General features: G+C 39.9%; 3 protein-coding genes and 1 long non-coding RNA gene across 4 annotated transcripts in view; 1 reads left to right on the top strand and 3 right to left on the bottom strand.

Moving 5' to 3' along the window:
* Nucleotides 1–629, bottom strand: part of LOC119573141 — a 997-nt gene extending 368 nt beyond the window's left edge. The window contains exon 1 of the long non-coding RNA XR_005228770.1: nt 516–629. This is a non-coding gene — a long non-coding RNA (uncharacterized LOC119573141). The remainder of the gene's footprint in view (nt 1–515) is intronic.
* Nucleotides 630–707: 78 nt separating this feature from the next.
* On the bottom strand, nt 708–2,056 carry LOC119573500. The gene is made up of 4 exons (XM_037920717.1): nt 1,764–2,056; nt 1,493–1,640; nt 1,204–1,332; nt 708–881 (listed from the first exon to the last, which is right to left on the bottom strand). The coding sequence occupies exons 1-4, from the start codon at nt 2,054–2,056 to the stop codon at nt 708–710; spliced, it is 744 nt and encodes a 247-aa protein (XP_037776645.1).
* A 2,943-nt stretch (nt 2,057–4,999) lies between these two features.
* LOC119573499 lies at nt 5,000–9,295 on the top strand. The gene has a single exon (XM_037920716.1). It carries the CDS (start codon nt 5,000–5,002, stop codon nt 9,293–9,295), a length of 4,296 nt encoding a protein of 1,431 aa, XP_037776644.1.
* Nucleotides 9,296–10,563: 1,268 nt separating this feature from the next.
* LOC119573498 (ankyrin repeat and SOCS box protein 10-like) lies at nt 10,564–25,389 on the bottom strand. Its single transcript, XM_037920715.1, has 5 exons — nt 25,248–25,389; nt 16,420–16,518; nt 15,354–15,452; nt 11,244–11,342; nt 10,564–10,646 (listed from the first exon to the last, which is right to left on the bottom strand). Exons 1-5 carry the CDS (start codon nt 25,387–25,389, stop codon nt 10,564–10,566), a joined length of 522 nt encoding a protein of 173 aa, XP_037776643.1.
* Nucleotides 25,390–25,733: the final 344 nt, after the last annotated feature.

Here is a 25,733-nt window from a genome sequence, read left to right as displayed (position 1 = left end):
TTCTTTCATCTCTGTTCCCCTCTTTATCCTCTCTCTCTCTATCTGTCATTCTGTTCATCTATACATTTATTTATCCGCCTCTGAGTGTCTATATGTGTCTAACACCCTATCCCTCATTTTTTTCTGTTTATCTATCCCCTTCTGTCTCTATCTCGCTTTCTATTCACCTCTATATAGACGCATCTTTCTGTTTTTTTCTATATCACACTGTCTCTCTCTGCCTCTGTCTCTTTCTATCACCTCTCTGTATCTTTCTCTTCCTCCCTCCCTCACTTACTCTATCTGTTTATTTATCCCTTTCTGTCTGCCTCTGTCTTGCTCTCTCTCGAGTGTTTTCCTGTGTTTATTCACTTCGATCTGTCTGGCCATTTACAATACATAAACCTACACTCGCGCTACATATGTCTCTATGGTACCAACTTAAGAAGGTACATACATGCATCTTTTAACATATTATCCACGTACATATAACGAAGTATAACTGCAAGTATTTCATCACACAGTCGACAACTCACCTGTAAAGTTGCATTGCATTCCTGGAGATCTGCAATTTGCTCTTTGAGGCCTTCCTTCTCGGCTTCATGATCCCTCGCCTCACTCTCACACCTTCGCTGATGCAATTGCACTTGCTTCACCTGGTTCTGAAGCGGTCAACTTGATTAGGATGATGCGAACAGAATCGAGCACTTGATTTGCATCTGCTTATGTCATTCTCTTCTTTCCCTCTCTGTGTCTCTTACACATACCTGGATTAATTTGATTTCCTTTTCCTTTTCGTGAAGGTCCTTCTTGAGCTCTGTGTTTTCTTTCTGCAGGTTGGCTGCCTCCGCCTCCTTCGAGTCATACTTCTTCATCTCCTTCTGCTGCTCCTCGAGTTTGTCCTGCAAGGGAAAACAGTCTAAGGAGAGTCTTTTCATATCTTTCTACGTAGCTCCCCCTCCCATGTTCTCTCTGGCTTCCCTATCACGATCACCTTTCTGTGTGGTGCAGTGGCAGTGATCTCGTTGGCACTCTTGCTGACCCGCGTTGTTCCCCACACCACCAGTGGATGGCAACCCCGGCCATTCCTTGCACACGGGGGTCATTTAGAAACAAAATGAAACAAACAGCCCGTCACACCAGGAATAGGCTTAACATTGGAATAAAACACTTATTTATCTTTTCCACTATCATTTCTCTCCCTTCTCTGTCTCTTGCACGTACCTGCAGTAATTTGATTTCTTTTTTCCTTTCCTTATTGATCTTTCCGATTTTCTTCTGCAGGTTGGCTGCCTCCGCCTCCTTCGAGTCGTACTTTCTCTTCATCTCCTTCTGCTGCTCCTCGAATTTGTCCTGCAAGGGAAAACGGTCTCAGGAATACGTCGAGGGAACTGATTTGGCGCCGCAGCGGAAGCAGAACCAGACGATCATCGGCTCATTAAGACTCGCTGAATAAAGCGGGAATTGAAGTCGAGAAGCAGATCAGAGAGATCCTCTCTCAGGTTCATCTTACTCTACACAACATGATTTCAGTTTTTCCATTCTTGCATTTCTTCGAGTGCTCCGCATCTACACACATAACTGGAACTTTGGGGAAAATAAGAACTAACCTGCATCTCCCTCCTTTTCGCCACGGCCGCAGACGTAGCACAATGCTTCGCCTGAAAAGTAAGTCGGTTTAGTTTAGTTGTCTAAATTCAATGTATTAAAAAAAAGAAAAAGCAGAAGAAAAAAAAGAGATTTAATTCTTCGATTAATAAACAACAGTAATTGTAGCCAACGACCATGGTGCCCAACCCTGGTCCGTATCAATCTGATTGCCGGCTGTCATTACCATGGAGAGGAGTTCATCAGCGGAAGGTTTCCCCAACAGGTCCTGAGGGGTCTCCCCGCCCTTATTCTTCTGCCTGGTGGATACCCCGAGACCAGTCAGGACGCCCACCGCGAGAAGCTGTCGGCTTGAAGCTGCGTCGTGGAGAGGCGTGTTGCCCGCATCGTCGATGGGGTCCACGTCGGCCCCGCTCGCCGCAAGAGCTTCCAGCGCCCCCCAGTGACCCTGCCAGGCTGCCACGTGCATCGCCGTTCTGCCTGAAAGACGTCCGAGTTGAGGAGGCGATCAGTGCCTTCGCTGACAAAGCTCCGCCCAACGAAAAGGTCATTTCGTGTGATCATGATGTTAATGTTAATGACGATAATAGTGTAAATGACAATAAAAAAGAAAAAAAGAAAAAGAAAAAACAGGAGCAATTACAAGAAGAATGGCAAAGGGAAGAGCAACAATGATGATAATGATAATAATAGAAAAAAATTAACACTAATAATGATAATACGATTAACAATAGTAAGAGCAATAATATTAGTTGTAGTAGTAGTAGTAAAAATGATATGGATTATAATAATAAGCAATAATAATGATAATAATAATACTAATAACAGATAATATTGACATTTATAAAAATGATATAAATGAAAAGGAAAATAATAAAAGTAACAACAAAATAATAATAATAGCAACAATAGTGATGATATAATAATGAAAAAAGGATGGTAATAATAATAATGATAATATTAATAATAATAATAGTAATAATAATAACAACAATAATAATAAAATAATAATAATAATAATAATAATAATAATAGTGAGAATTATAGTAATAAGGATAACCAAATATCAATGACAATAATAATGATAATGATAATAATGGAAATACTACTACTATTAACATATTGATAATAATAATAAGAACAGCAAAAGCGAAGATAATGTTGATAATAATGTTAATAAATAATAAATAAATAAATTATGTTAATAACAAATAATGTTAATACATAATGTTAATAATAATGCATAACGTAAAAATAACGTAATAACGTAAAAAGTTCACAGGAAATGAATCAAATTGGCATAAATAAATTGTAATAATAATTATAACAAGATAGATATTAAAATAGATATGATGCCTTGAGCAATTACTCTACTGACATTAATATCATGAGAAACTTCGATGAAAATGCTTATGATAATAGTAATATTATAAAAAAAAATAATAATAATAGCAAAAAAATGAATAATGGTAAGCCATGAATAATAAAACTAAATGTAATAGTAATAATTGAATGCAGATGTACAAGGAAAATCCATTGATATGAAATGAAATCCATTGACATTAAAAAAAACTGCAACATTAAAAATACCAACATAATGAAGATGAAACTATATGGCAGATGGAACAATTACTATTGATAACAATATTAAGAAAAACTTTGATGGTAATCACATGGACGATAATAATGTTATTCATACCCTAAAATAATGACAATCATGTGATTATAAAAATTAACACAGCAACACTGGTAAGAATAAAGTAAGAATAAGAAAAAGCTAAAGAATAAGAAAAGAATAAGAAGTGGACTGTTTCAGGAAAAGGAAAATCTGAATGCTTCTTGGAAACGAATGAAATAATCAGAGAATCTGCTTAAGAAACCACACCTATGAAGTCAAAAACATCTAAACAGAAACGGAGAACAACAGGAATTTTAGATAAATTGGAACAAAAAAAAAGACTGAGCGAAAACAAAGAAAAAGATGAGCTGAGGAGGAGGAAGTGCACAGACGCAAAAGAAACATGTTTTGATAAGGAATGCGAAGAATTTAAACATAAGAATTTGATTTAAATAAATAATATCATCTAATCGTTTAACAGGTTAATAAGCTCATTTACGAATTCAATAATCTAATCTAATAATTCAATAAGAAATGAACAATAATAAGAATATGAATAAGAGTTAATCTTTCGAAGGAATGCACAGCTCATGCACGACAAAGTGAAGAATATATTAAAGCTTAAAAATCGCAGTTCAGGAATCGAAGTCAAGGATGGTTATATGATGACTCTCTCTCTCTCTCTCCCTCCCTCCCTCCCACCCCTCCTCTCTCTTTCTCTCTCTCTCTCCTCTCCCTCCCTCCCTCCCCTCTCTCTCTCTCTCTCTCCTCTCTCCCCCTCTCTCTTCCTCCCTCCACCCCATCTCTCTCTCTCTCTCTCCTCTCTCCTCCCTCCCCCTCCCCCTCTCTCTCCTCTCCTCTCCTCCACCCCCTCTCTCTCTCTCTCTCTCTCTCTCTCTCCCCCTATCTCCTCTCTTTCAATGTTTTCTCCTCCTCCTCTTGCTTGTTCCCTCTCTCTCATGTTCCTCATCTCTTTGCCTCTGCTTCCCTATAAATGTGGGGAAGGAAAAGGGAGAGAGGAAGAGATAGATAGACGGAGACGGACGGACGGAGGGAGGGAGGGAGGGAGGAAGGGAGAGGGTGTGTCAAGCACACAACCACACCTTTAAGCATTGACGACCTGCTTGTGGTTGTTTGTATGTGTGTGCGTATGTATGTACGAGGTGTGATGAGCGCGCGTAAGAGGTGACGAGGAGGTTGAAAGGAAAAAGGACCTGGATAGCTGAACTGGTGGCGTTTGTGAGAGGTCACAGTAGCAATAGCAGCAATAGCAACATTTCCTGTCATCTGTAAACTGACTACCCCTAAAGGCGGTGAATGTGTGGCAGACACATGAGTTGGTGCCTTGCAACATCGTATCAGTGGCTGGGACATTGAAGTCAACGGTCGCGTAGAAGATCGGATAAGAGCAAATAAGGAAGTGAAGAAGTAAAGTGCAGTGAAGTGGACTAGTAACGTGACTGTAAAGTGTAAGAAAAAAAAAGGAAACTGTAAATGCAATGTTAACTGTATTTTTCTTATTTTTATGTATGGTTTAACTAGATATGCTGATCGGAAAAATAAAATGGTTAAAGGTATATATAATTTTTCTTTGAATCCCAATCTTCTCAACCATACTCGTATATATATATTCCTGTGTATACAGAGAGCGGTCAGAACCTAAGGATATCTACAAAAAAAATATAAGATCTGATATAACATATCCTTACAAATTGGCGCCCGAACAGGGACCGTTCTAATATATATATTCGTTTGGTTGATGACGTATTGGGTTCATAATTAAAGTTTATAATTATGACTTCGCTAAGTGAATTGATGAAGTTCGGAAAAGAACTAGGGTTAACGGGAGAAAACTTGCAAGAATTCGTAAGAGAAGAGCAAAGCAAAGAGCGTGAAAGGTTCGAATTAGAGCGTGAAGAAAGAGCGAAGGAAAGAGAAGCTAGAAAAGTGGAATTGCAAATGGAAACTAGAATGAAAGAACTTGAACTAGAAAGACTAAGATTACGAGTGCAAAGTGACGAGAGTGAGACGTATGAAGTAAAAGCTGATGTTTTTAAACCAGCACTTCCGAAACTGCCTGTGTTCAATGAGGCTAATGACAGTATAGACGCGTATATACTCCGGTTCGAAAGACTAGCAACAAGCGCCGGATGGAACCGAGACGTTTGGGCGGTCAGCTTAGCCTCCTTGTTGCAAGGGAAAGCGCTCGAGACGTATCAGCATCTCTCGCCAGTGGAAGCGCGCGACTTCGAGCGAGTGAAAGAAGCGCTGCTCAGGTGTTTCCAATGCACGGCCGAGGGCTATAGGCTAAGATTCCGTAATTCGAAATTCCATAAAAATGAAACCGCTTCGCAATTTGCCAACAGACTAAAGAACAATTTAACAAGATGGGTCGAACTTGCAGGTTGTGAACAAACCTATGTTGATGTATTTGATCTTATGCTCACTGAACAATTCTTGAATACGTGCGATAAAAGCATGGTGCTATTCTTAAAGGAGCATGATTTTAAAACATTTAATGAGATGATAAAATTTGCAGAATTGTATATGGAAGCGCATGTAAATTATGGTAGGAAAGATAGAGAGGGTCATGAGAGGAACGCGACAGGTCATGGAAGTGAGAGTGCAAGTAGCAGCTCTACGTCAGGAGTGAATAGGGGCGAGGAAAGGATGAAAGGCGGAGCGCGTGCTTGTTTCGTGTGTGGACGAGGTAATCACCTTGCCAAGGATTGCTATAACAGGTTCGGAGGATCAAAGTACAAAGATTGTAAGATAATCAAATCGAATGTTGAAAAAGCGGCAATGGCTAATCATGGTGATAAGTTGATGATTGCAAGAGGTAAAGTGGAAGGTGTGAGAGTTGACGTGTTTCGTGATCCTGGATGTACGACAGTGCTAGTGAAAGATAGTTTGGTGCCTAGAAGCAAGTTCACGGGTAGTATGGTTGACATAAGGATGGCCAATAATATGGTGTTTAAGTATCCAGAGGCTTTTATCTATGTCGATACTCCGTTCTTTACTGGTAATTCATTAGCTGCTTGTCTGCCAGATCCTATATATGAGTTGGTGATCGGGGCGATTGAGGGATCGACTGATGGAGGAATGAATGTGCAGGTGAGTGCGGTGACGACAAGATTGCAGAAGAAAGAGGAAGAAAAGTGTGTTCGAGGTCAGTCAAAACTTAAAGTAAGAGATGTTTTAAAAAATCTACGAAACAAAGACATAGGTAAACTGCAAAGGGAAGATAAAACTCTTGATAAAATTCGTGAGCATGCAGAGTCTAAGAAAGTATTCAGTGGTAAGTCCGAGGGTGAGTCGCACAGTTTCGTGGTGAAGCGCGGCGCGTTATACCGGCGCGTTCAAAAGGTGCAGCAGGTGACTGAGCAGTTGGTGGTGCCGGAGTCGTTTCGGGACGCGGTGATCGGGCTGGCCCACGACTCTCTCATGGGAGGGCATCTCGGGATAAAAAAGACCACAGCGCGGATTCAAGCAACTTTTCTGGCGGGAATGTGCGTAGAGATAGCACGGTATTGCAGGTCATGTGACGTATGTCAACGCACGGTCGACAAGGGACGTGTCAGCAGAGTCAAGATGGGGAGAGTGCCGCTTATTCAGGAGCCTTTTCAACGAGTCGCCGTGGATATAGTAGGTCCGATAGAGCCTCGGGCGAATGATGGATCGCGGTATATTCTTACAATTGTTGATTACGCGACGCGTTACCCGGAAGCGATCGCTTTGAAAAATATTGACACGTGCACAGTTGCAGAAGCTTTACTTTCGGTTTTCAGTCGTGTTGGTATCCCGAAAGAAGTAACGTCGGACAGGGGTAGCCAGTTTACATCAGATATGATGAAGGAATTTAATCGTTTGCTGTCTATAAGCAGTCTAACAACCACACCGTACCATGCGATGAGTAATGGTCTGGTTGAAAGGTTCAATGGCGTTTTAAAAAAGATGTTGAAGCGTATGTGCCAAGAGCAACCGAAAATGTGGCCACGATTTATAGATCCGCTTCTATTTTCGTATCGCGAAGTTCCGCAAGCAAGCACGAAGTTTTCACCGTTTGAACTTGTCTACGGCCATTCAGTGCGCGGGCCACTCGCCTTGTTACGCGAGCTGTGGGAGGGCGATCGAGAGGCAATCGAGGACGACACGCGGACCACATACGAGTACGTGATTAATCTGAGGGAAAGGTTGCAAGAGACGTGTAAATTAGCGCAGGAGGAATTGGAAAAAGCTGGAGATAGTTACCAGTACTATTATGACAAGCATGCGCGCGAGAGGGAGGTGAATGTCGGAGGTAAAATGTTACTCCTACTTCCCACTAGTCATAATAAACTCCTTTTGCAGTGGCAAGGACCATTCGAGGTCGTTAAGAAGGCCAACAGATATAACTACGTGTTGGATGTAAATGGTACAGAACGTAAGTACCATATCAACATGATCAAGCGTTATCATGAGCGGTTCGTCAAAGAAGGCGACAGTAAGCGTAGTAAAGATGTGGAACGCAGCAATGCAACATGTGATGTTCATGTAATGCGTGGCGTAATCGGTGGTAAGAGTAACGTTGATGAGAGTAGTGAACAAGAGAATGAAGATGATTCAGTCCTTGCTTGTGTGGCAGTAGTTAGCGAAGATCACGACGAGGGTGGCGAATTAATTACAGTCCCAAGCTATGTACAGGAGGAAGACGCGAGTAACGTAAGAGTAAATGAGGAATTGAGCGCGGAACAGAAGCGCGATGTGGCGAACGCGTTGTCGAAGTTTAGTGCGGTATTCACGGATGTCCCGGGAAGAACGGATGTCATTGCGCACACAATTAATTTGACTAGTAATAGACCTGTAAATACTAAACAATATCCTATTCCTTATGCACTGCAACGGAATATCGACGCTGAAGTAAGTCGGATGCTCGAGCTAGGCGTAATAGAGCCTTCAACCTCGCCTTACTCGAACCCGCTAATTGCAGTAAAGAAAAAGGATGGGAGTGATCGCGTTTGTTTAGACAGTCGCAAGATAAATAAACTGACAGTATTTGACTCGGAACCCATGCCAGATCAGGATTTGATAATGACTCGTATTAGCGGTAGTAAATATTTCACAAAGATCGATCTTTCCCGCGGGTATTGGCAAATCCCCATAGATGAACAAAGTAAGCCTATCACCGCATTCCAGACGAGCAAAGGATTGATGCAGTTTAAAGTTGTACCTTTCGGGTTAGTTAATACAAGCGCGACGTTCAACCGCATGATGAGGAAATTGTTTAACGATGCCGCTAACGTAGAGATGTTCGTCGATGATTTGTTAATTCACACGAAAGGATGGGAGGAACACATTAAAACTTTGATAAAAGTTCTTAACATTCTGGCAAATGCATCGCTCACTGCTCGCCCGTCGAAAACTGAGATTGGGTATTTTACTATAGAGTACTTAGGAAGCGATGTGGGGGGTGGAGTGACGCAAACAACCGCGAATAAGGTAAACAAGATAATGGATATGGCTATTCCGAGAACTAAAAAGCAAATCAGATCTTTTCTTGGTTTGACAGGGTATTACCGACAATATATACCAGACTATGCCACAATTGCCGCGCCTCTTTATGAACTAATTAAAAAATCTCAGCCTAATAACGTAAGATGGGAAATTTGTCACCAAGATGCGTTTGAAAAGCTGAAAGAGGCATTAAGCACTCATCCTATTCTTAAACTCCCTGACATGTCTAAGGACTTTGTGTTGCAAGTTGACGCTTCAGAAGTGGGATTAGGTGCGGTGCTCATGCAATATAAGGATGGGAAGCGTTGGCCGGTACTTTACGCAAGTAAGAAATTAAAGCGAGCCGAGAGAAATTATTCGGTAATCGAGAAAGAGTGTTTAGCGGTAGTATGGGCCGTAAGTAAATTTTATCAGTATTTGTACGGTAAAGCTTTCGTGATAGAATCGGATCATCAGCCTCTGAAATATCTAAACACGGCGAATCACTTAAATGGAAGGTTGATGCGATGGTCTATGTACATGCAGCAATTCATTTACACCGTAAAGAACATTTCGGGTCGCGAGAACGTAGGTGCAGATTGTTTGAGCAGACTTTAAGATGGATGTAAATTTTAAGAGCATAAGCTGTGTTTGTGTCAAGTAGGAATTTTAAGAAATTAACAATTTCTTAAATGATCAAGGGGGTATTTGTCAAGCACACAACCACACTTTTAAGCATTGACGACCTGCTTGTGGTTGTTTGTATGTGTGTGCGTATGTATGTACGAGGTGTGATGAGCGCGCGTAAGAGGTGACGAGGAGGTTGAAAGGAAAAAGGACCTGGATAGCTGAACTGGTGGCGTTTGTGAGAGGTCACAGTAGCAATAGCAGCAATAGCAACATTTCCTGTCATCTGTAAACTGACTACCCCTAAAGGCGGTGGCAGACACATGAGTTGGTGCCTTGCAACATCGTATCAGTGGCTGGGACATTGAAGTCAACGGTCGCGTAGAAGATCGGATAAGAGCAAATAAGGAAGTGAAGAAGTAAAGTGTAGTGAAGTGGACTAGTAACGTGACTGTAAAGTGTAAGAAAAAAAAAGGAAACTGTAAATGCAATGTTAACTGTATTTTTCTTATTTTTATGTATGGTTTAACTAGATATGCTGATCGGAAAAATAAAATGGTTAAAGGTTTATATAATTTTTCTTTGAATCCCAATCTTCTCAACCATACTCGTATATATATATTCCTGTGTATACAGAGAGCGGTCAGAACCTAAGGATATCTACAAAAAAATATAAGATCTGATATAACATATCCTTACAGGGTGAGAGAGGGAAAGATAGAGATGAAAGAGAGAGAGAGAGGGTGAGAGGGGGAGAAAGAAAGGGAAAGGGAAAGAGAAGGAAAAGGAAAGAGAAGGAAAGAGAGAGAGGGAGAGAGAGGGAGAGAGAGGAGAGTGAGGGAGAGAGAGGGAGAGAGGAGAGAGAGGAGAGAGAGGAAGAGAGAGAAGAGAGAGGAAGAGAGAGGGAGAGAGGGAGGGAGGGAGGGGGAGAGAGAGAGAGGGAGAGAGAGAGAGGGAAGAGAGAGAGGGAGAGAGAGAGAGGGAGAGAGAGAGAGGGAGAGAGAGGAAGAGAGGAGAGAGAGAGAGGGAGAGAGAGAGAGGGAGAGAGAGAGAGGGAGAGAGAGAGAGGGAGAGAGAGAGAGAGAGAGAGAGAGAGAGAGAGAGAGAGGGGGGGGGGACTTTGGCAAGAAGTAGAAAAACTAACCTAGAGTTTCCCTTTCTCTCCCTCTACACACACACACACACACACACACACACACACACACACACACACACACACACACACACACACACACACACACACACAAATCACTTGCCTATTATGTCCTAAATATCTCGGGAACAGACATTGGCCCTGGGAAATTCACGAAATGGCAACTCCCTATAAAATCCCGCGCATTTACTGAGAGAAAAAATAACGTCCATAAACAATGAAAAAAGTGGTCTGTGCTGTGCTATGTCACACCACTAATTAGCATGAATATTCAGACCACAGACACCACACCACAATTTCAGACCACAGACACCACTAATTAGCATGAATACCACCGCCAGTGAACAGGTTGTTTCTCTAAGGATCATAAGAATTATAGTATAATATAATAATAATATTATAATAATTATTATAGTATAATGGTAATAATATTAATAATAATATTAACAAGACCAACAACAACAATAATAATAGTAAAGATGATCGTAATAATAATAATAATAATAATAATAATAATAATAATAATAATAATAATAATAATAATAATAATAATAATATAATGATAATAAAGCAAATTTAATTTGTTGTGGAACTCAAGGAATGGTGATTACTGTAATATAACCATTGATAATAGCAATAATAATGTTATAGTTAATATAATTACTTTGTTGATATAATCATCATAAACTTTAATGAAAATTATACAAATTAATACAGATTAAAAAGATAATAACAATATAGATAATAATGACAGTAATAAAACAAAGGTCGATCCCGTCGCCTTACCTCTCCAGTCTCTGGCGTTGGGGTCGCTCCCCCCCGCCACGAGGACGTCCACCACTGCCTTATGGCCCCCAGAGGCAGCCTCGTGCAGGGGGGTCCCGTCTGAGGGAGGGAGAAGCTTGTATTAAGCGTTGTGTTCATGGGTGAGGGGAAGGAGGGTGGAAATGGAGGTGAAGGTGAGGATGGGAATGAGGATAGGAAAGAGGGTAATGGGGATGAAAGGAAGAGAAAACAAATATAAAGGAAGAGGGAAGAATGACAAAAAGGAAAAGATAGAGGAAGAGGGAAGAATAAAAAGAAAGGAAGAGGGAAAAATGAAAAGAAATGACGGGATAAAGAGAGAATATCAGTGAGAAGGAGAAAAGGGAGAAAGAGGAAAGAACGAAAGGAGGAAAATAGACAGAGGAAAGAGCGAAGGGAAGAAAGAGCAAAAGGAGGAAAGAGTGAAAGGAGGAAGGAACGAATGGAGGAATGAGCGACAGGAGAAAAAGTGAAGGGAGAAAAAAGGAAAAGGAGGAGAGAACAAAGGGAGGAAAGAGGGAAAGGAGGAAAGAAGATAGAGGAAAGAGCAAAGGGAGGAAAAGAAGACAGAGAAAGAGCGAAGGGAGGAAAGAAGACAGAGGAAAGGGAAGGTGATGAAGATGATGATGATGAAGATCATCATGATAATAATAATGATAATGATAATGATGATGATAATAATAATAATAATAATAATAATAATAATATAATAATAATTATTATTATTATTATCATCATCATAACAGTGAAAATAGAAATAGTAGTAAAACAAAAACAATCGTGAATAAAAATAATAACAGTCAGACCACAAATCTTACTCGTCATGAAATGGAAACTGGCAGAACCAATATGGTTGGGTGCCGTTTTGTGAAAAAAATGCATTTATCAAATAAAACTGAGCATAAAAGAGAGTCGAAATGCAGAGGCTAATGACTGACTGACTATCTGGCAGCCTTTCTATGTCATCGGTGCAACAAAGCCAGTCGCCTCAGCCACTCGTTCTTTACGAAGGTTGAAAGAAATCATTAAAAGCCTTCATACTTCTTTGTTTCACCGGACCGCCCAAGGTTAAATAAAAAATCAAACATTTATAATTATAGAATTATGAAATTGATATGTAATTACAATAAAATAATATAAAAGCAATACACACAAAATTCTTTAGTAAGGCCATCCATAAACAATAGAAGGACTGATTTTAACATCCACACGCACACACACACACAAACACACACACACAACACACACACACAAAAATATACCCTTGCGAGGGACGGCTCAAGTGTCGAGGGGCGCCACATACTTTTGGTAAACTTAAAGAATAGGGCGGGAGGGGGAGGGAAAGGGAGGGAGAGGGAGAGGGAGAGGAGAGAGAGAGAATGAGGGGGAGGGAGGGAGAGAGTGAGAGAGGGGGAGGGAGGGAGAGAGTGAGAGAGAGAGAGGGAGGGAGAGAGAGAAGGGGGAGAGAGGGAGGGAGAGAGGAAGAGAGAGAGAGGAGGAAAGGACCGGGAGAAAGGGGAATGGAAGAGAGGAAAAAGAGAGAGCGAAGACAAGGAAGAAGAGGAGGAGGAGAGAGAGAGGAGAAGAGAGGCAAATGAAGGGAGGGAGAGAAAGAGGCAAGGCTGATAGACGGAGGGAAAAAGAAAAATAGGAGGGGCAGGAATGGGAAAGTGAAGAGAGAACTATAAAGTTAGCGAAAGGAAGAGGAAGAGAGAAAGGGAAGAAGAGAAATAGGAGAGAGGGAGGAAGGGAAGAAAGAAGGGGATAGAGGTGAAGAGAATTAGAAAAGGATGGAGGAAGAGGACGAAGAGAGAGAGAATAAAAAGAAGAGAGAAAGGAAAAGAAGAATATGAAAGTAACTACGGAAAGGAGGGAGAGAGGGACAGGAGAGTAGAACTGAAGGGAGGATAGAAAGAGAACGGAGAAGAAGAAAAAAAGAGAGAAAAGAAAGAGGAAGGACCCTGTAAGTAGCATGATTTAACACTATCGACGGCGTTATTGAAAAAAAAGAGAGGTAAAGGAGAGGAAAAGAAAGAAACACAAATAGACTGGAAAGAGAGGGAGAGAAATAAATAAGGAAGAGAGGAGGGTGAAAGAAAAGAAGAGAGTAAGGGAAGAAGAGAGAATGAAGAGGAGAAAAGAAAGAGAGAAAAAAAAAGAAAAAGAGGGAAGGAGAATGAAGAGAGAGGGGAGAAGACCTCACATTTTGTCTTCCAACTCTCTTCTTCCTCCTCCTCCTCCTCCACTCTCTATCGCTCACTCTCTCTCTCTCTTTTACTCCTCCTCTCCTCCTTCCCTTCCAATTCCTCCTCTCCTTTTTCCCTCACCTCCTTCTCTACTCTATTCCTCTCTCCCTCTCTCTCTCTCTCTCTCTCTATTTATCTATCTCTATATCTATCTATCTCCTCCTCCTCCTCTTCTCCTCTCTTCCTCCTCTCTCTCCTCTCTTCCCCTCTTCTCCTCCTCTTCCTCTCTTCTCTCTCCCTCACTCTCCTCCTCTTCTCTCTCCCTCACTCTCCTCCTCTTCTCTCTCCCTCACTCTCCTCCTCTTCTCTCTCCTCTCCTCTCTCTCTCCCTCCTCTTCTCTCCTTTCTTTCTCTCTTCTCTCTCTCTTCCTCCTCTTCTCTTCCTCTCTTTCCTCTTCTCTCTCCCTCTCTTCTCCTCTTCTCTCTCCCTCTCTTCCTCCTCTTCTCTCTCCCTCTCTTTCTCTCTCTCTCTCTCTTCCTCCTCTTCTCTCTCTCTTCCTCCTCTTCTCTCTCACTCTCATCCTCCTCCTCCTCTCCTCTCTTCCTCCTCGGCCATCTGTCTTCTGCTCCTCTCTCCTTTCTTACTCTCTTTTCCCTCCTTCTATCTGCCCATTCTCTTGTTCCTCTTACTCTCTCTCTCAATCTTTCTTTCTCAACTCTCTCTCCCTCTCTCTTCCTCCTCCTGTTCTCTTTCCCTCTCTTCCTATTCTTCTCCTCTCTCCCTCTCCTTCTCCTCCTCTCCTCTCTTCTTCTCACACACGCACGCGCACACGCCCGCACGCACAAATCATTAGGCAATTATGTCCTAAATATCTCGTTAGCAAATTTCATAAACATCGGATCGGGGAAATTAACTAAATGACGTTCATAAGCAGAATACTGGAGCTCACACCACGAATTAGCATCAACACCACCCAATGTGAACAGAGCAGTCACAAGGTGCCATCACTATGCAAAATACTTCCATGCAAACCACCTTTTCTCCTCACAAATAACGCGGGAGTTTGGGGGAGGGTGCCAATTAGTCCATTTTCCCGAGACAATATTTCCTCTCGAGACGTTCCACAAATCAGCCTCCGGGCTAGTACAGTGGTAACGTGTCGGCCTCTCATCCGAGGGGTTGGCGGTTCGCACCCGCCCAGGCGCGAGAAGTTGCAATTGTCGCCCGGAGGTTACTGCTGTGGCTGGGCACCACGGCGGGTAAGGACTAGGTTCAGCCGAGTCAGCACCATCTGACACACGTTCCTCTTACTATCGCTCACTCTCTGGCCTGTGTCGGCATTCGTCGACACAGGCCGGGCTCCCCTCATAGCCCGGGCGAGGCTAAGCTTCGCATATCGGACTTATCCTTCCACAAATCGCCAAATGAAAGAAAATAATGAAATGCTCATTTTTAAAACAATTGGTTGTTTCTCTAAGGATCATAAGAATATAATATAATATAATATAATATAGTATAATATAATATAATAATTATTATAGTATAATGATAATAATAATAATAATAACAAGACTAACAGCAGCAATAATAATAATAGTAAAGATGATCGTGATAATAATAATAATAATAATAATAATAATAATAATAATGATAATAATAATAATAATATAATATAATAATAATAATAATGATAATAAAACAAATTTATTTAGTTGTGGAACTCAAGGAATAGTGGTTACTGTAATATAACCATAAATAATAATGTTATAGTTAATATAATCACTTTGTTGTTATAATTATTATAAACTTTAATGAAAACGATACAAAATAATACTGATTAAAAAGATAATAACAATATAGATAACAATGACAGTAATAAAACAAAGGTCGATCCCGTCGCCTTACCGCTCCTACTTCTGGCGTTGGGGTCGCCGCCCCCCGCCACGAGGACGTCCACCACTGCCTTATGGCCCCGAGAGGCAGCCAAGTGCAGGGGGGTCCGTTCTGAGGGAGGAAGAAGCTTGTGTTAAGCGTCGTGTTGGTGGGTGAGGGGAAGGAGGGTGGAAATGGAGGGGAAGGTGAGGATGGGAATGAGAGTAATGGAAATGAAACGAAAAGAAAAAAAAAGATAAGGGATGAGGGAAGAATGAAAAAAAAAGGAAGAGCCAAGATAAAGGAAGAGGTGAAAATAAAAATAAAAGCAGTAAAAAAATAAATAAATAAAGGAGTAATAAATAAATAAAAAATGAAGGAAGAGGGAAGAATGAAAAGAAATGAAGGAATAAAGAGAGACTATCAGTGAGGAAGAGGAAAAAGAGAAAGAGGAAAGAGCAAAAGGAGGAAAGTAGATAGAGGAAAGAGCGAAGGGAGAAAAGAGCAAAGGGAGGAAAGAGCGAAGGGAGGAAGGAGCAAAAGGAGAAAGAGGGAAGGGAGGAGAAAGAGACAGAGGAAAGAGCAAAGGGAGGAAAGAAAATAGAGGAAAGAGCGAAGGGAGGAAGGAGCAAAAGGAGTGCCAATTAGTCCATTTTATCGAGACAATGTTTCCTCTCGAGATGTTCCACAAATCGCCAAAAGAAAGAAAAAAATGAAATGCTAATTTTTAAAACAATTGGTTGTTTCTCTAAGGATCATAAGAATTAGAGTATAATACAATAATAATATAATAATAATTATAGAATAATAATGATAATAATAATAATAATAATAATAATAATAATAATAATGATAATAATAATGATAATAATAATAATAATAATAAAAATTAATTAGTTGTGGAACTCAAGGAATGGTGATTACTGTAATATAACCATTAATAATAACAATAATAATGTTATAGTTATTAAAATCACTTTGTTGTTATAATTATTATAAACTTTAACGAAACCGATACAAAATAATACTGATTAAGAAGATAATAACAATATAGATAATAATGACAGCAATAAAAGAAACGTCGATCCCGTCGCCTTACCGTCGCTGTCTCTGGCGTTGGGGTCGCTCCCCCCCGCCACGAGGACGTCCACCACTGCCTTATGGCCCCCAAAGGCAGCCAAGTGGAGGGGGGTCCAGTCTGAGGGAGGAAGAAGCTTGTATTAAGCGTCGTGTTGATGGGTGAGGGGAAGGAGGGTGGAAATGGAGGGGAAGGTGAGGATGGAAATGAGAGTAATGGGAATGAAAGGGGAAAAAAAAATGAGGGAAGAATGAAAAAAAAGGTAGGGCCAAGATAAAGGAGAAGGGGAAAATGAAAATAAATGAAGTAAAAAAAAAAAGATAAATAAAATAAAAAAATAATAATAAAAAAAAATAAAGGAAGAGGGAAGAATGAAAAGAAATTAAGGGATAAAGAGAGACTATCAGTGAGAAGGAGGAAAAGGAGAAAGAGGAAAGAACAAAAGGAGGAAAGAGCGAAGGAAGAGCAAAAGGAGGAAAGAGTGAAAGGAGGAAAGAGCAAAGGAGGAAAAAGGGAAGGGGGAAAGACAAAAGGAGGAAAAAGCAAAAGGGAAAGGAAAGGAGGAAAAAGTGAAGAGGAAAGAGCAAAAGGGAGGAAAAAGAAAGAGAGCAAAGGGAGGAAAGAGCAAAGGAGGAAAAGAAGAGGAAAGAGCGAAAGGGAAAAAGAAAAGAGGAAAGAGGAAGGGAGGAAGGAAAGGAGGAAAAAAGGAGGGAAGAGAAAAGAAGAAAGAGTAGAGGAAAGGAGAGAGGAAAGGCAAAGGGAGGAAAGAGCGAAAGGAGGAAAGAGCAAAAGGAGGAAAGGGCGAAAGGAGGAAAGAGCAAAAGGAGGAAAGAGCGAAAGGAGGAAAAGGAGACAGATGAAAGGGCTAAGGGAGGAAAAGGAGACAGAGGGAAGAGTGAAGGGACGAAAGGAGACAGAGGAAAGAGCGGAAAGAGGAAGGAGCGAAAGGAGGAAAGAACGAAGAGAGGAAAGAGTGAAGTGAGGAAAAAGAGACAGAGGAAAAAGCAAAAGGAGGAAAAAGTGAATGGAGGAAAGAGCGAAGGGAGGAAAAAGATACAGAGGAAAGAGCTAAGGGAGGAAAAGGAGAAAGAGGGAATAGCGATGTATAGAGCGATAGGAGCAAAAGGAAACATAGGAAAGAGCAAAAGGAGAAAATAGTGAAAGGAGGAAAAGGAGACAGAGGAAAGAGCAAAAAGGAAAAAAAAGAGCAAAGGGGGGAAAGAGTGAAAGGGGAGAAAAGAAAGAATGGAGAAAAAAGTGAAGAGGAAAGAGCAAGGGAGGAAAAAAAGACAAAAAAAAAGAAAAAGGGAGGAAAGGGGCGAAGGAGGAGAAAGAGATAGGGGAAAAAGGGGTGAAGGAAAAAAAGAAGTAGAGGAAAAAACTAAGGGGAAAAAGAAAACAAAAGGGAAAGAGCAAAGGGGGGGAAAAGGAAAAAAGGGGGAAAGAGCAAAAGGGAGGAAGGACCCAAAAGGAGAAAGAGGGAAGGGAGGAAAAAAGAGACAGAGGAAAAAAACAAAGGGAAAAAAAGAAAATAGGGGAAAAGAGCGAAGGGAGGGGGAAAGAAAAAGGGGGGTGCCAATTAGCCCAATTTTATCGGGGAAAATGTTTCCTCTCGGGGATTTTCCCCCAAAATCCCCAAAAGAAAAAAAAAAATTTAAATGTTTTTTTTTTTAAAACAATAGTTTTTCTTAAGGATAATAAAAATTAGAGTTAATGCAATAATGATATAAAAAAATTTATAGAAAAAATTAATTTGATAATAATAAAATAAAAATTAATAAATAATTAATAATAATAATAATAATGAAAAAATAATAAAAATTTAATTTAAAATATTAACAAAAATAAAAAAACAACAATAAATAATAGAAAAGGGATGATCGAAATAATGAAATAATGATAATAAAAATGATAATAATAATAATAAAAATAAAAAAAAATTTATTTGGGAAAACTCAATGAATGGGGATTACGAATAAAAACCATTAAAAAAAACAATAATAATTTATAGTTTTTAAAATAAATTTGTTGTTTTTAATTTATTATAAACTTTAACAAAAAGGGGTTTACAAAAAAATCCCTGATTAAGAAGATATAAACAATATAGTAATAATGACAGTAAAAAAAGAAACGTCGATCCCGTCCCCATTACCGTGCTTTTCTTTGGCGTTGGGGTTTCGCTCCCCCCCCCCACGAGGACGTCCACCACTGCCTTAGGGCCCCCCAAAAAGGCACCCCAAGGGGGGGGGGGTCCAGTCTGGGGGGAAGAAGTTTGTATTAAGCGTGGGTTTTGATGGGGGGGGAAGGAGGGGGGAAAAAGGAGGGGAAGGTGAGGATGGAAATGGAGTAAGGGGAATAAAAAGGGGAAAAAAAAGGGAGGGAAAAATGAAAAAAAAGGTGGGGCCCAAGAAAAAGGAGAAGGGGAAAATGAAAATAAATGAAGTAAAAAAAAAAAAATAAAAAAAAAAAATAAAAAAAAAAAAAATAAAGGGAAGGGGAAAGGAATAAAAAAGAAATTAAGGGAAAAAGAAAAGACTATCAGTGAGAAGGGGGGAAAAAAGGAGAAAGGGGAAAAGAAAAAAAGGAGGAAAGAGCAAAGGGAAAGAGAAAAAAGGAGGAAAGAGTGAAAGGGGAAGAACAAATAAAGGGAAAAAGGGACAGGGGGGAAAGGGTTTAAAAGGGGGAAAAAAGGAGAAGAGTAAAGAGCAAAGGGGGGAAAAAGAAGACAGGGGGAAAGAGCAAAAGGGGGAAAAAGAGCAAAAGGGAGGAAAAAAAAAAAAGGGGAGGAAAGAGAAAAAAGGAGGAAAGAAGATAGGGGAAAGAGAAAAAAAAGGAGGAAAAGGAGGCAGGGGAAAGTGAAAAGGGAGGAAAAAAAAGGGGGTTGAAAAAAACAAAGGAGGAAAAAGAAAAGAGAGGAAAGGGGGAAAGAGGAGGAAAAAGAAAAAGGGAGAAAAGGGGAAAAAAAGAAGACAGAGAAAAGAGCAAAGGGGGAAAAGGACAAGGGGGGAAAAAACAGGGGAAAGGCGAAGGGGGGAAAAAAAAAGAAAAAAAGAGGAAATAGGGGAAGGGGGGAAAGAGCAAAATGGGGAAAAAAAGAGGCAGAGGAAAGAGAAAAGGGGAAGAAAAAAAGAAGAGGAAAGAGGGAAGGGGGGAAAGGGAAAAAAAGGAAAAAAGGGGGAAAGGGGAAAGAGAAACAGATAGTAAAGAGTAAAAGGGAGGAAAAGGGGGACAGGGGAAAGAGCAAAGGGGGGGAAAGAGAAAAAGGAAAAAAAAGCGAAGGAAGAAAAGGAAAATGGAAAAAAGAGCAAAGGGGGGAAAAAAGAGTAAAGGAAAAAAATGAGACAGGGGAAAAGAGGCAAATGGGGGAAAAAGAGGGAAGGGATAAAAGAACAAAAGGAGGAAAAGCGATGGGGGGAAAAAGAGGGAAAGGAGAAGGGAGGACAAAGAGAGAGGGGAAAAAGATAAAGGGAGGAAAGAGGCGAAAGGAGGAAAGAGAAAAAGGAGGAAAGGGCAAAGGGGGGAAAAAAACAAAAGGGGGAAAGAGAAAAAGGAGGAAAAGGGACAGATAAAAAGGGCTAAGGGGGAAAAAGGAGACAGAGGGAAGAGTGAAGGGACAAAAGGAGACAGGGAAGACCCCCAAAAAGGGGAAAAAGGAGCGAAAGGGGAGGAGAGAATGGGGGGAAGAAAGAGCAAAGGAGGAAAAAGGGAGAGAGGGAAAGAGCCATTGGGGGAAAGCAGTAAGAGGAAAAAAGGGGAAGGAGGAAGGAGCGAAAGGAGGAAAAACGAAGAGGGGAAAAGAGTGAAGGGGGAAAAAAGAGACAGGGGGAAAAAAAGAAAAAAGGAGGAAAAAAGTGAATGGGGGAAAGAGCAAAGGGGAGGAAAAAAAAACCCAAAAGGGGGAAAGAGTAAGGGAGGAAAAAGGAAAGAGGGAAATAGCGATGTTAAAAGCGATAGGGAAAAAGGGAAAAACATAGGAAAGAGAAAAAGGGGAAAAAAAATAGTGAAAAGGAGGAAAAGGAGACAGAGGAAAGAGAGAAGGGAAAAAAAGAAGAAGGGGAAAAGAGCGAAGGAGGAAAGAGTAAGGGGGGAAAGGGGAGCGAAGGAAAAAAGAGCGAAAAGGAAAGAAAGAGCGAAGGGAAAAAAAAAAAGACAAAGGAAAGAGGAAGGGAAAAAAAGGGAAAGAGAGAGGAAAGAGTAAAGGGGAAAAAGGGAGTAAGAGAAAGGAGAAAGGAGGGAAAGGGGAAGAAAGAGAATTGAAAAAAGGGAAAGAAAAGAAAAAAGGAAAAAAGGGGAAGGAAGGGGAAAGGGGAAAAAAAAAGGTATTTAGAGAAAAAGGGGGAGAAAAAGAAAAGGGGAAAAAGGAAAGGAGTTAAAAAAGGGGAGAAAAAAAAGGGGAAGAAGATAAAAACGAAAAAAAAAGGAAGCGAAAGGGGGGAAAAATAATAGATGTAAAGGGGGAAAAGAGAGCCGAAATAGGGGAAAAAAACAGAGAGAAAGGGGAAAATTTAAAAGAAAATGAGACGAAAAAAAAGAGAGAAGAAAAAGAGTTGAAAAAAGGGAACTGGATCCCCCTCCCTCCCTCCCTCCCATATTAGGGAGGGAGGGAGGGGGGGGGGAAAGGGAGGGAGGGAGGGAGGGGGAAAGAGGGGGGGGAGAGAAAAGGGAAGGACGGAGAGAGAGGGGAGAAGAAAAGAGAGAAGGAGGGGGGGGGAGAGAGAAGAGAGAGGAGAAAGGAAGGGGAAAGGGTAACGGAAAGAGGGGAAAAGAGGGGACCCAAAAGACAGGAAAAAAGGGAGGAGAAGAGAGAGAGGAGAAGAGAGGAAAATTTAAAGGATAGGAGAAAGGGGCAAGGGGGGATACCCGGAGGAAAAAGAAGAATAGGGAGGGGGGGGGCCCGAATTTGAAGGGGGAAAAATTTTTAAAGTTACCGAAAAAAGGGAAAAAGAGAGGGGGAAAAAGAAAAAGGGAGGGGGAGAGGGAGGAATGGAAGAAAGAAGGGGTGAGGCGGAGAAAATTTAGAAAAGGATGGAGGAAGGGGGAAAAAGGGGGAGAGAAAAGGGGAAAATGAAAAAGAGAAAGGAAAAAAAGGGATATGAAATAAAACGGGGGGGGAAAAAAGGGAAAGGGGGCCCGGGAGGAGAACTAAAGGGGAGGTTAAAAAGGGAGAACGGGGAAAGGAAGGGGGAAAGCGGGGGAAAAAGGGAAAGGGAAAAGAAAAGAAAAAAGGAAAAAAGAAGGAAGAAGGGGAAAAAGGGGAGGAAAGGGGGGGGGCCCCTTTGAAAATTGGGCATGTTTTGACACTATAAAACGTTTTATTGAGAGAGAAAAGAGGGGAAAAGGAAAAAGAGAAAAAAAGGGAAAGACTCCTCTCTCTTCTCTCTCTCTCCCCTCCTCTCTTTCACCTTCTCTCTCTTTCCCCTTTCTTTTCTTCCTCTTTCCCCTTTTTTCTTCCCCCCTCTCCTCTTTTCTCCCTCTTTCTCATTCCCCCCTTTATCTTTTCTTCCCCCCTTTCTTTTCCTTTCCCTCCCTTTTTCTCTTTTCCCTCTTCCCCCCCTTTCCCCTATTTCTCTCTTTTTCCCCTTTCCCCATACCTGCTTTTCCTTTTCTCTCCTTCTCCTCCCCCTCCTTTTTTTAAAAAACCCACCACAAAACCATACACAACACACAACACAAATCATTAGGCATTTATTTTTCCAAATTTATCTGGGGAACAAATATCGGTCTTGGAAATTCAAAAAAAGGGCAACTAAGAGAAAGCCCCGCGCTTTACCGGGGACAAAAATGACGTTCAAAAAGCACAAATACAGGAGCTACACCCAAATTTAGCAAGCACCACCGGCTGTGAAGCGAGCAGTCTCATCGTGCCATCAATGTGCAAAATAATGCCACGAAAACAATTTTTTTCTCTTTAAAGCGCGGGAGTAGGGGCAGTATTTAGCAAAATTCTTTAAAAAAATCGCCAAAAAAATGAATGAAAAAATGCAAATTTCAAGGAAATTTGGGTTTGTGTTTAAGGGATGGGGGTTAGATAAAAAGGATTAAAAATATAACAACAAAAAAAGGGAAAATGGGGGGAAAGTGAGGGGGGAAAAAAATTTGGGTCAGGGGGTTTAAAGGAAGAGAAAAAATGAAAAGGGAAAGGGGAAAAATAAAAAGAATGGGGAAGGATGAGGAGCAAAAAATGGAAGAGGGGAAAAAAAGGGGAAATAAAGACTGAATAGAAATAGGGGAAAAAGGAAAGTGGGGAAAAAAGGAGCGGGGGAAAGAGGAAGGGAGAGAGAGGAGAGACGTGACAAATGAACAAAAAAAAAAAAGAAAGAAAGAGGGGAAAAAGGGAGGAATAACAAAAAAAAAAAAACATAAAATAATAATGATCCCAAAAAAAAAAATAATGATAATGTTACAATCGCCGCCTGGGTTCCCCCCCGCCTTACCAAAAAATCACCCAGGGGTTGGGGTCAGCGCCCCCGGCGGCAGCACCCCCACATCTCCCTCCGACCCCCCCGGGCCCGGCCCTAGGGGAGGGGTTCGGAGCCTGCAAAGGGAAGAAAAACCATTTGGGTTTTGATTCCGGGGTCCCACTGCACTTGCGCGGCGACCAGATGGAGGGCCCAAAACCCCTTCGTTGGTTTTCCTTGTTTTTTTTCAAATCACGATGAATCCCCAATCGGAAACCCATCACGCATACGCAAAAAAAAATTTTACAATGAGCGCAATGTATATACAGGGGTGTGGGTGTGAGAGAGAGAGATAGGGGAAGACGAGTGAGAGTGGGGAGTGAGTGATGAAGAGAGAAAATTTTGTGTGTGTGGGTGTTTTGATATATATTTTGGGTAGAATATGTATAAAATTATATGTAGATATATAATATATATGTATATAATATATGTATATAAATATATGTATTTGTATATGTAAAAAAATATTTTTTATATGTATATAATATAAAATAATGAAAATATATTAAATTTATATATTATTTTATATGTTTTTTTATGTTTAAAAATATATATGAATGTAAATGTATATATAAAATTTTGTATAAAAAATATGTAATTTACATATTGTTGTAATGTTTTAAATTATAAAAATATATATATATATATATATATATATGTGTATTTTAACATATACAGTATTTATCTATGTATATATTTTAAAATAAAAGTGTAAAATTGTTATATATTATTTTAAAATCGATATTATTAAAATGTTTTATTTATTATTGTGTGTGTGTTTTTTGGGGGTTGTAATATTTATATATATATAATATAATATATATATATATAAAATTATATATATATAATAATTTTATATATATATATAAAATAAAATGTGTGTGTTTTGGGGGTGTGAAATATATAATAAAATTATAATATAATATATATATATTATTATACATAAAAATTTTATATAATTTTTTTAAAAATATATATTTTATATATATTTTATTATATATATATGTATGATGTATATATGAAACCCTATTTTGTATTTTTTGTATATGTGGGTGTGGAATTCATGTGAACAGATTGAAAGTAAAACAATAAAATTTATACCGATTATGTCAAAAAAAGGGAAAATACTGCTCTCGGGACGAAATTTTTTACGGAAAGTGAGGCCGGGAAAACGCGCGGGAAAGGTCCTAGATTTTAATAGAGAAACCTAGGAGGATCTAAAATGTTCGGAAAAGGGGGAAGTTTTTGCGAAATTGTCGGGGATAGAAAATTTTAAAAGGTGGGTTTGATGATCCGGGGGCCCATAAAATCCCACAAAGAAGGAAACCCCCGTGCCCCCCTTATCAACGGGACGGGGGGGTGCCCTCCCCCGGGTTTTAGAAAGAAGCTTGTAGCACCTCTCCCCGAGCCCTGAAAACCATGGGCCCGGTTTTTAAATTTATCAAACACCACAGATTTTTTTATGGCCAAAATGCCCAAAAGGCGGGATGAGATGCAAAAAGTGGTCCCGCTGTGACGTCAAAACGTTCTTAAAAACGGACCGATTGCGGGGCCAAACGAAACGCAAAAAGAACGCGAAGGGAAAGGACGAGAATTTTTTCTTTCCGCTGCCGAGAATGATTATGTCGCACTTTTTCCCCCTCGGTGGGGGTTTGGGCCCCTTTTGAAATTCCGGGGGACGGAAATACGAGCAAAAACAAGGACTGTTATATATAATAAATATTTTATAAAATATTATATATTAAAAATATTTTATAATATATATATATAAATTTTTAATTTATATATAAAATATATTTTCATTTTTATCATTTATATGGGACACACACAAAACACCCCAAAACACACACACACTTTTTATATATTTTATAAAAATATATATATATATATATAATTTTAATAAAATATATATATAATTATATAGATAATATTTTTTTTTTTTTTTTTTTTTTTTTTTTTTAATTCATTTTATTACATTTTATGTAAATATTTCATAATATATGTATTTAATATATATATATATATATATATATATTTTTATTTTATATGCTAGATTGATAGATAGATAGATATATAGAAAAAAGAAAATATAGATGTAAAAAATATATTTTATATATAATATATTAAAAATATTTATATTCATATAATACAATATTTTAAAAATTATATAACAAAATATACATATAATTTATAAAATATATATATTTTATATTATATATAATATATATTAAAATATAATTTTTATATTAAATATATATATATTTTATACACACACACACATATATATGCAAGGAGAAAAAAACGAAGGGAAGTCAAGGAAAAAAACAGGGAAATGCTGAAAGGGCCCGGGCATATTTAAAACCCAGAGCTAAAAAAAAAAGGGATATATACAAATGTAGGCGGGCAGGTCACGGGCGTCAGGTGTGCGACGACCTTTGGTAGTTTGGGCTCCCCGCTGCAGTGGTTTAAGGTTTGTTGTGGGTTTTGAACCCTTTGTGTGTCGTCGGAGGGGCCCCCCCGCGGTGCTGGTCATTTCGGGTTTTTTTCATTTGGGGGCCACCCTTTCCTTTATCACCTATTATACCATATGCAGCCACCCCAAAAGGAGTATAAAACCCCGGCTGCGAGGTCGTTGTGGTCTAATTCTTTTTCCCCGACGATGTCTCGATCTTTTTGCCCGAGGTGGTCTTACCTTTTATTGTGTTTCCAAACCCGGGGCCCCTAGGTGTTTTGCCCGGTGAATGGGGGGAATGATAATTTGTGTCCTTTCTGTGGGGTCCCCTCCCGATCTGGTTTAGATCTTTTTTCCCTTTTCTTTGGGGGGTGGGTGAGGGAAGGCGCCCAGGGTAACGGAGACGTTGGAATGGGTGTGACGTG

Source organism: Penaeus monodon, chromosome 5 (assembly GCF_015228065.2).
Source record: "Penaeus monodon isolate SGIC_2016 chromosome 5, NSTDA_Pmon_1, whole genome shotgun sequence".
Taxonomy (NCBI): domain Eukaryota; kingdom Metazoa; phylum Arthropoda; class Malacostraca; order Decapoda; family Penaeidae; genus Penaeus; species Penaeus monodon.
Note: the sequence above shows the minus strand (reverse complement) of the source record. Positions and strands in the feature narration are given on the sequence as shown.

Excerpts from the sequence above, each read along its gene's own strand:
- LOC119573500 (XM_037920717.1), bottom strand. The coding sequence starts at position 2,056 with ATGCACGTGGCAGCCTGGCAGGGTCACTGGGGGGCGCTGGAAGCTCTT. Across the intron at positions 1,333-1,492 it reads CTGAAATCATGTTGTGTAGA|GACAAATTCGAGGAGCAGCA; the intron begins GTAAGATGAACC and ends TTTCCCTTGCAG. Across the intron at positions 882-1,203 it reads AAGAAATCAAATTACTGCAG|GACAAACTCGAGGAGCAGCA; the intron begins GTACGTGCAAGA and ends TTTCCCTTGCAG.
- LOC119573498 (XM_037920715.1), bottom strand. The coding sequence starts at position 25,389 with ATGACCAGCACCGCGGGGGGGCCCCTCCGACGACACACAAAGGGTTCA. Across the intron at positions 15,453-16,419 it reads CAACGCCAGAGACAGCGACG|AACGGACCCCCCTGCACTTG; the intron begins GTAAGGCGACGG and ends TTCCTCCCTCAG. Across the intron at positions 10,647-11,243 it reads CAACGCCAGAGACTGGAGAG|TAAATGCGCGGGATTTTATA; the intron begins GTAAGGCGACGG and ends TTTTTCTCTCAG.
- LOC119573499 (XM_037920716.1), top strand. The coding sequence starts at position 5,000 with ATGACTTCGCTAAGTGAATTGATGAAGTTCGGAAAAGAACTAGGGTTA.